The 9,932-nt window shown below is 37.2% G+C and overlaps 2 protein-coding genes across 6 annotated transcripts; both read right to left on the reverse strand.

Annotated features, from left to right (window-relative positions):
* Positions 1-725: 725 nt before the first annotated feature.
* LOC18601147 (transmembrane protein, putative (DUF677)) lies at positions 726-3,025 on the reverse strand. 3 transcript variants are annotated; one of them, XM_018119633.2, is made up of 3 exons: positions 2,904-3,025; positions 1,746-2,807; positions 726-1,102 (listed from the first exon to the last, which is right to left on the reverse strand). In XM_018119633.2, the coding sequence occupies exons 1-2, from the start codon at positions 2,992-2,994 to the stop codon at positions 1,753-1,755; spliced, it is 1,146 nt and encodes a 381-aa protein (XP_017975122.1). In that variant the 5' UTR covers positions 2,995-3,025; the 3' UTR covers positions 726-1,102; positions 1,746-1,752. The 3 variants fall into 3 exon arrangements, with proteins under 3 accessions (XP_017975122.1, XP_017975121.1, XP_017975120.1); XM_018119632.2 differs by having other exon boundaries at positions 726-1,129; XM_018119631.2 differs by lacking the exon at positions 726-1,102 and having other exon boundaries at positions 1,360-2,807.
* A 360-nt stretch (positions 3,026-3,385) lies between these two features.
* LOC18601148 (Protein kinase superfamily protein) lies at positions 3,386-7,909 on the reverse strand. 3 transcript variants are annotated; one of them, XM_018119625.2, is made up of 9 exons: positions 6,973-7,909; positions 6,584-6,727; positions 6,261-6,478; positions 5,956-6,161; positions 5,486-5,612; positions 5,284-5,355; positions 4,882-5,086; positions 4,660-4,792; positions 3,386-3,910 (listed from the first exon to the last, which is right to left on the reverse strand). In XM_018119625.2, exons 3-9 carry the CDS (start codon positions 6,409-6,411, stop codon positions 3,647-3,649), a joined length of 1,158 nt encoding a protein of 385 aa, XP_017975114.1. In that variant the 5' UTR covers positions 6,412-6,478; positions 6,584-6,727; positions 6,973-7,909; the 3' UTR covers positions 3,386-3,646. The 3 variants fall into 3 exon arrangements, with proteins under 3 accessions (XP_017975114.1, XP_088662107.1, XP_017975115.1); XM_088805981.1 differs by lacking the exon at positions 6,584-6,727 and having other exon boundaries at positions 4,882-5,068; XM_018119626.2 differs by lacking the exon at positions 6,584-6,727.
* Positions 7,910-9,932: the final 2,023 nt, after the last annotated feature.

Raw genomic sequence — 9,932 nt, forward strand, 5'->3', positions numbered from 1 at the left:
ATCATGGCTAAAAGGGCAACTTTGAAATTTTACTGTACTGGTAGGGATATAAATGAGTAAGGCATGCCTTAATTTTTTAGATATATTAACCGGAACTATATTATTTGATAGGGAGCCTAAATCCTATAAATACCTAATTAAATTTTTTAACTAAAATGTATCTAAATATCCTAAACACTATTATAAATATTTAGATAAATAAAATTATAAATTTATTTTTATATATATTATAAATAAAAATTAATTTTAAAATCATAATTAAATCATGAATATTAATAAGTTTTATATTAATTATAAAAATTTATAAACAAAATAATATATAAAATTAAAATTTAATATTAAAAATTATTATTCATAACTAGATTTAAGTAATGAGTGTTTTAATATCACTATCCGAACTCGTGACGAGTAGTAATTTTACTAATAGAACCCAATTCGAACCCGATTATAGGATATCATAATCCTGTTTAATTAGGTCAATACACCAATTACAAAGTATCCATTGCCACCCTAATACATCAAAGAGTTTATCAAAATTTAGGACACAATTTTCTTCATTGGTTAGTAGGATAAAGGTGTTCATTTGTTAGTAGCATAATGGTTCCACCTTTATCCTTGTCATTAGTGGCTTGAATTCTATTCTTGTTTCAAGTCAACAGGTTTTTTACCTGTCTAAACCACAAGAAACTAGAGAGACTCCCTATAACATTAGCAACAAATACAGGTGTACAATGAGAGTATCTCCTTTACATTATGACAGGGAAATCAGAAACATTACATAGCACAGCCTTCATACACTTATTGGGCAGTTACATCTGTGATCTTATGTATGTACATATAAAAAATCTCTTCTCTTATGTTTCAAATGCAAAAGGAAAATGATACACAGAGTTCGAGACAAGATCTTTCCCGAATCTTCAAGGAACAAAATTCTTTTATCATCATTCAATGTGAATGCCTGATGAGGGCCAAAATCTGGCATTCCGTTGTTATCAGTCTCTACCTCTCAACTATTCAACAAATTTCCATTGCCACATAACTCACAGCAATCAGCCTTCCTTGCTAAAACTATTCCTTCAATCTGTGATTTGATGCTGGTAAACTGTTACATCATAGCAATGCGGCAATGCTGATGCAATTCAATCTTTCCATCAGGAGATAAAAAAAGTTCATTAAAATACAAAGGCTCCATTGAATAATTACAGTATGGATAGCAAACACTTTTATAGACAGTGATTTCTGCATATTTTCCCATTAAGCTGGTTAAGGAGAAACAGAGAACCTTACACATATGATCAAGCTAGATATAGCTATCACAAATCACAATTGCACAAAGAATTTTAAACAAAAGGAAGGAAAGGCTCTGGCAAACACTTTTATCAATGTATAACAATATAATGACTGTCACAACCCTAGACAAAATCAGAAAGTTGCAAAAGATCAACAGCCTAAAATCATCTCATTGTTAGAAAAGCTAAATCAGTTTTGGATAACATATCAATTAAGGGCAAGAAGTACAAGTTTGAAGTACGAAGACATCCTTCTTCCCACAATGATCAATCCAACAAAGCAGGGTCCGTTTAAAGCACAAGAATTCAAGAATTAGCAATTTGAAAGGTGCATGTATAGTCATGACAGCCCCAAAGTTAAAAAGCAGGGCCAGTGGCAATAGTCAAAGCATGCTATACGATTGTATGGCTATACACATTGACCTAGGAGAGTAAATAGGAATCGAGAAATGCTACCAATCGATCATGAATAAGTAGATTGATGATGATGGATCTGGTCGAGTAGCTTAGCTCTGAATTTATTGACAGAATTAAAGCATAGGCATATATGTTCCTCAAGTTCTTTGAGCTGGTCAAGAAAATTGTCATGGCTACCGCGTAGATGTTTCACAACTTCATGGATGGGGTATATGTCTCTATCTCTCTCCAATCCAAATCGTATAAGCTGCCTGTCGGCCTCAACTGAAGTATACAACAAGGCAACAAGGCGATCAATGGTGTCAAGATCATAGTTATGGACAGAAGTTCCCTTTTTAGCAACATCAAGTTGAGCCATATGGGCAAGCTGTTTCCTCCTGAGATCAGTTGGAACATAAACAAGACAAAGTGGGGTAGCCACAAGGCCTACAATGGAAGCAAGGGCATTAGTGGAGATAACCACGGCTGAAACAACAACTCCAACGACAGTGCCAATTAAGCAAATGGCAGAGCCAGTAGTTGCGCGGTGCAGGAAGCGAACTCTAGAATGGGATTTGTTGATTCTGTGATCAAGCTGCTCCTTGAGCTGGGAGAAACTACAGCGCATCTCGTTGAAGTTATGGGAGTCAGGACGAGGAAAAGGATTGTCAAGGCTATCGAATTGTTGGAAAACATCGAACGCCCAGTTACACTGCGCCTGACTAATGGAATTGAGTTCATATGGGAACACTTGAAGCAGCTCAGTAATAGGGGAATAGAGGGTACGAGCACGATCTACGCATTGGCAGAGCAAGAGGCAGAGATCGGTGATATTTTCGCTGTGCTCAAAGTAGGTAGAAACCAAGCGAGTGAGGGTAGCTTTGGGGTTGGTGTGGCGAAGAGCTTGGGCGACGCAATCTCTGTTGGGCTGCAGCATCTGCGACAAAATCAGATGATGGGTATCCCCATTTTCAAGCATATCCTCAACTTGCACCCGCTCCTCAATCCTGGACCGCATCTCGTTGTAGGAATTGGTTTGCACGGCGAGAGTGTACTCCCGACTGAGATTGAAGGTAGGTGAGGGCTGAGTGCTGGACCTGGGCGTTCCCTCGGAGGAATCCCCTGGGACAAGAAGAAAGCAAGTTTGTTTGAGGCATTTACGCAAACGCTTCCATTGCAAGCAAAAAACATCAGGGTGAGGGGAGGACATATCTTTACCTTGGGAAGCTGGGGGACAGGAATTGAGATCGATCGTTTGGGTTTGAGGCGAGGTCGGAGGAGGCGATGGTTTGAAGGAGAGGCACTGCATCTTCTTGTTCTCTACTATACTCTACTTTACTTTGCATTACTAGTTGTAATAACTTATATACCAATTAGAAGACGAAATTTAGAAGAAGATGGGAAAAAGAGGCCACAGAAATATTTTATTATTATTTTCATGAAAACAATTAAAATAAAAAATTTTATTTTAAAATATATATTGAACTCGTTAATTAATACATTATTTTCTGATTTAAAAGAGTAAAGATGAATCTGTCTTCCTCAATTTTTTTAAAACAGAAATTATAAAAAAATTAATTAATAATATTAAAAAAGAGGTCATTTTGAAATATCTTAAAAAAAAAGAAAGAACTGAAGAAGTAATTAACACATGGTGAAAATAGAGGAGATAAATGTTTATTGTCCCAAAAGGAAGAAAGAAGGTATAAATCACACCAGCACTTTGCTATTAACAACAAATAATGGTTTACAACAAGATTTCTCATGCATTTTATGATGGTAAAAAAGAAAAAAAAAATGAAAAAATTAATAACAGCTGTTCTTTATACACTTAGCAAACAGCTGATTCTCCTCTCTAAGTTTTCCCAAAGGAAAAAGACAATGCAAAAATTTCTACTTCACCAATATCACACTCTCACAATTTGGCGGCAAACACAGCTTTCCTTTTTTTCTTTTTTTTTTTATTTTGTTGCTCTGAAGAGCTGGCTCCCAAGGGTCACAGTTGGGGTTCCTTCCCCCATCACTGTTGTCAAGCTCATCTCTTTATCGAGTATCCTATCCAGTTCCATTACCACATAGCTCATTGCAGGTCTCCTCTCGCTCGAAGGTTCCACGCATCGGACCATTAACTTTATGAATTCTTCCATGCCTTCACCTGTGAAGCTACTCCCCAACCTCTGATCGATCATGCTGGAAATGTTGCTATAGTCCTGACTATTTTGCACCTTCCGAAACAAAAGAGATATCAGACAAGCAACAGTAGTGATTTTCCTCTAAGCCTACATTGGTCTAAAAGTAATAAGATAAGCTACAATCACCATGCCCGTGCAGGCACAAACTACTGCTGTAGATGTCTGCAAACAGGCAAATGCTCTCTCGGGGAGAAATTGCAAGCTTGTAAGTCAAATCTTTCAGTAGCAAGATACTGATATCCATGATCCATATGGTAACCACCTACCTACTAAATCATGTGGTTGTGACTATACGATTTAGAAACACACAAATAAAATGCACGGCCCAGGACCAGGAACTTGGCATATCTGCATCCATGGTGTTTATGAAACCACTAACATATGCAGACACAAGAACATCCCCAAGCTTGTAAGTCAAATCTTTCAGTAGCAAGATACTGATAGCCATGATCCATATAGTAAGCACCTACCTGCTAATCATGTGGCCATTGATGCATGATTTAGAAACACACAAATGAATTGCACACGGCCAGAAACTTTGCCTGTCTGCATCCATGCTGTTTATGAAGCCAATAACATATGCTGACACAGAAAATTCCATAGATGCACAAACATGCAAATGCTTCCTCACAAAGAAATGCAAGCTTGCAAGTATTCTTTCAATAGCAAGATACCGATAGCTGTAATCACCCTGGTCATCCCCCTCCCACTAACTCATGTGGTACCAAACAAATAATTCAAAAACATAGAAATAACAAGCAGATATGGAGCCGAAATCATACCCACTCAACGAGGTTCTCTGTGGAGTCTGAAGATGGTAATTCTGATGCTTCCCGTCCGCTTACTAACTCCAAAAGGAATACTCCAAAACTATATACATCACTTTTTTCAGAAAAACGTCTAAACTCCCTCACCCTGCATTAGTCAATGCATACAGGTAAGAATAACGAATGATGCATCACCAGATCAGTCACAGAGTGAAGAGGGAGTCAAGAGCATAGTACTCAGGAGCAAGGAATATCTCATCAGCTGTCACTTGAGAAGAAGGACCAGCAACATCAATTCTTCCCAGGAAATTACGTAGTCCTGCATCTGCAACCTTAGCGATAAAATTCTCATCTACAAGAACATTGGCTGTTTTGAAATCTTTATGTACCAATCGAGGACTTAGGGAGTGAAGATGAGCCAAACCTGCAAAGGGACCAATAACTGAGAGAACATAAATGAGGCAGTAAAATTTCAAAATGTTACAACCATAGAAGATGAAAATCTGAATTTCAAAGTGTTACAGAAGCTTACAAAAGAATTTTGTAGGACCGTTATTGCTATTTGGATAGTTTATCTAAAGAAAAGAAAAACTGATACCAGGAAAGCCACAAATGCTCACTGATTTTGCAGAGGATCACCTTTAGCTGCACCTAGAGCTATTGAAAGTCTATGCTTGAATTCTAGCTTCTGAGGTGACACTTGACCAGCTCCTGCAGAAACAAATCAGGAAAAATAAATACCATTTCATTTTCACCACCAAATCCTAAACACACATATACAATATATAGGAGGAAAAGTCTTGTTCACAAATGCAAAAATTGTGACTGGATAGAGAGTTACCGTACAAGTGAATGGAAACGCTTCCATTGGGTATATATTCGTATATTAGAAACTGTTGATTATTTTCCTGGCAGTAGCCCAAAAGAGTGACAAGATTCCGATGCTGAATTGATGAAAGATAGCACGCCTAGGAGTAAAGTTCAGTGCCATTAGATCAAAGGATAAACAGTGCAAGAATAAGATAAAGTTTGTACTAAAGAAGCATAAATTGGGAAAGATATTAGGTCAATTTAAAGGCAAATCTAAATTTTAGAATTTTTTGGAAGCCACTGAAAAATCTCTACCACACTTCAAAGCAATCCTGACTTAGAAGTAAACACGAATCTTAAAACGGAAGAAATAGACTCAATTAACTGCTTAAATTGAAATAGTTTTCAGTAGAAGAAATATTAGTTATCATTCGCCTTTAGCATGATCCAGGCAGCCTTATGCAATCACTTTTAGGTAGATGGCAGGGAAGTGATAGTTACCTCATCAATGAATTCCTGACTATACGCTCCAGCTCGCTTTTTGATGGCAACCAGCATCCCCTCTTGAAGCAAACCCTTATATACCTCACCAAATTTTCCTTCCCCAATCAGGTTTCGATCACTAAAATTTTTGGTCGCCGAAGACAACTCCTCAATCTCAAAACGTTTAGCTTCTCGTAATGATAACTCAACCCCAAGATGTCTTCCTAGAAAATGTCAGTGGAAACACCACAAATCAGTTATCTGTACACTCTGCCTGTGGGCCTTTAAGGGAGTCCAAAAAACATACATGACATAAATGTTACCTTGAACAGATGGATCCGAGGACCCTGTCTCTGATCTTCTCGAAACACCACGTTTATGAAATAGGCAGAACCATATAAGCAAGCCAACTATCCCCACCAATGCCATGGCTCCTGCAGCACCTCCTAATATTGCTGCAAGAGTCCTTGACATCTGGTATGGGAACTACTTCAGCTATGCAGTAAAGTATAACTGGGATTTGATTGACTATACATTGAACCTGAAATAAATAGGATGGCACAAGCAGATAAATCTTTATCTAGAATCAACATAAGCATTCATTTCAAGCAACAAAAGCAGAGTGCATAAAAAAGAAACGGCATACATATGATCCATTTCGTATAGATGTGAAGGTAACGCAAGCAAGTTGGTAGCTAGCAGGCGGAAGACAATCTTATAGAACAGAGATGATGTTTTGCGTTTGTTAAGAAACTTTGTAGATGGAAGCAGACCAAACGCAAAGAAGCAACTGGCATGAGGACGTTTCACATTCAGTAATACTGAATACCCATTAAATAGAAACGCTCAACATTGTAGTTATCCGAATCATGCACATCAAAATCATTCAATTGGACATATAAAGTACAGTCTAACACGGCAACAATTCAATTGGTGGTTAAAAACCGATATTACTTTTTAAGTCAAATCACAGACAAACAATGGTAAGACATTGATGGAAATAGGGAAAACAGAATAAAGTCCGAAGCTTGAGACCTGTATTCCCAGAGAAATAATGCAGCCAGATCTCCAGAAACCTCAGCTTCATTTGGCAATGAGAAATTGAATTGATCTCCTAGGAGCAGAATCACCCAAATTGAAAATCACCCACATTGCCACATTGAAAGAAACAGGAAAATCTTATGATCTTGGGGGAACAAATCAAGAGATGCCCAGAATTAGATAGAGTGAATGAGTGAAATCAGGGAAAAGGGTGTGGGCAGAGAGAAGAGAAAGCAATGATGAGGAATTGAGGAGCAATAGTTGAAGTTGTTGGAATTGGTGTAGTTGGCTTTAAAAACGAGGAGGAAGGTCCAAATCATCAAAAGCAATGAAACAACACCAAAACAAAACAACACAACACAACACAGAGACAGCTTTGGGCTGCAAGTTTAATGAAAACGAATCACGCTCCCTGAAGCATCTACCTATCTCCGCTTGTACTTTTGAATTAAAAAAATATAAATGAATTGAGAATTTAATAGAAATTAATAATCACTGAGAATCATCGTTGGATACAGACAATGCCGACAGAAAGTGACCCTGCGCCGACAACACTATCTCTCAGGGTTTAATATCCTCTCTCTCTACCAAACCACCCCCAACAATTCCTTCAGCAAATTTATACACACACCCACCAAAGTAAAGAAACAACCCGGAAAACTTAACAACCCGAAAAAAGTTCTAAGTTTTGAAGCACAAGAGATTACTGATAAACAATATAAACAAGAAAGAAGAAGGAACTTGTTTTTTTTGGTAGAAAAGCAATTCTTTCTTTGTTTTGATTTGAATTTGATGTGTTTTCCTTTTTGGTTTTTTGTTTTTGTGGGCTGTAAAGCAGTATCATGGTTGTCTGGTACTGCAAGTTGAGATGGTTTTATTTGGTATGCCCTGTACAAGGCATCTTGGCTGTAACACCCCCCCCCCCCCCCCCCCCCACCCCCACCCCCACCCCCACGCACTCACAAATTCACAATTTTTACATCCAACAACAGATGGCATTTACAGCAGTAGAATATACACCCAATACCCAAAAAACTGTACTCTTATTTCTGATAACAAAATATTCTACTACCAACGATATACTCTATTGGTTCTAACCAAGGATTTTTTTTTATATTTTCTATCTATATAGTGTATGAAATCAGGGAAAAACAAGGGGCAAACACACTAACTTTTATATAATGATGAAACAGAGGACAAACAAATGTATAAGTACGCAATAAAGAAAGAACAAGTGAGAGAGATTCAAAGCTGTGGGGTTGCTATCCCCACCAGCCAGCTATGTTGACATTGCTCCTAACTCATTGATTTCAATAATGTTGTTTTTATCTTTATTTTATTTTATAATATATGTATACAGCTTACAGCAGCAGATGAGAAGGAAAAAAGTATTGAGAACTACTATAAAGCGAAGTCCAAAGAAAATATATAAACGGCTACCTCTACAGCTCTCTGCTCCCTTTTTGCCTTTTGTTTATTCTAAACTCTCATATGGAAGATGAAAACACTTTGGATTCTCGTGGCCCTAAGCATGAATGATGGAAGATTGAGGGGGATGATTTCTAGGATGCGGCCAAAGGTGTTGCAGTTAGAGATACCCTTTTCTTTTCCTTTTTTGTTGTATCATCTATGGGTGAATATCAGCAGTCAGCAACACCAAATGCAGGGCATGATTGGGTTTTTGAAAGTGAAGAGCCATGACTTCAGGCTTCCATTATTTAATGTGTGACACCAAGGATAATCGTAATGCAGGAACTACTTTGATTAAATATGTTTAAATACATGTCAACGTCCAGCATTATTGTGGATTAAATGACATTTGAACCTCTGGAATCTGGATTACTGCTAGAACTTCATCCCTGGTCTCACTCAAAGTGTGTTTTCTTGTCATATGGACCTCTTGGTCTCACCCAAAATGGTTGCCATTTGCTTTTCCCAATCCGCGTTCACACTCCATAATCCACCCCCCTTAATCAAGGATATTAAGGACTATGTACCTCATCAATGTTTCAATTTCCATTCAACCATATTTACATCGTGGAATAATTTCTACATGTGAAAACAACACATTTCAAGAATGTTAGCAGCATCGGTCTTGATTTGTTTTTGCAGAAGCTTTGAGAATTAGGTGGAACTCATTTATTTAGCAGTCATCATCTCTCGGTTTCCTAGTTTCCTAGTTGCAGTTTGAATGGGATGTTGAATTGATGCTTTAAATGACTTTCACTCACCCATGTCCGTCATCAGCAAATCAAACCATACTCTTATGATCAAGGATTTGATCAAAGAGGAACACTTGAAAATTACAAGAATGTTTGAAATCATACGAATATAGTGATATTGATTTGTTACAAAATGTAGTATCCAATACCAATTGCCATAATGGAAATTGAAACAACTTAAGTTGCCAAGTTGGTGATAGCGATGACGTGTGTCATGGTAGCAAAGGAGAGTCGTAAATCTAATATTATTTGTGCATTATAGTGAAGCTAAGTATTTAAATATGCACACAACTTTCATCTAGCGGGGACGTTTTTTATGAAGTAAAATCGTAAGATCTAACAAGCTAAAGCGAACAACATCTTGCAAGTTAGTGGACAAAATAGTGAGACCTAATGGATCATAATGAACAATAAACCTTTATTGATCTAAATTTCATATATTATAATTTTATTATTTTAACCTATAATCTATATAATTTTTTCTAAATTTTTTTTTTGTAATTTGTATAATTGTTATTATTATGTTTACAGAGACAATCAAATCAAGACAACCATCCAAGCTCGTTGATCTATGATTGCAGTAGCAATGGACCTTTGTTGAAAACCTTAATTAAATAAGGCTTTCCAGCTTGATGAATCCCACTTAAAGGTGGAAGTTGATATGCCAGTTTGGATTTCCATGGAAGAACATGAATAGCAATGATCAATACACTCATCTTGTTAACACTTTTG

Source organism: Theobroma cacao, chromosome 4 (genome assembly GCF_053813885.1).
Source record: "Theobroma cacao isolate CCN51 chromosome 4, ASM5381388v1, whole genome shotgun sequence".
Lineage (NCBI taxonomy): Eukaryota > Viridiplantae > Streptophyta > Magnoliopsida > Malvales > Malvaceae > Theobroma > Theobroma cacao.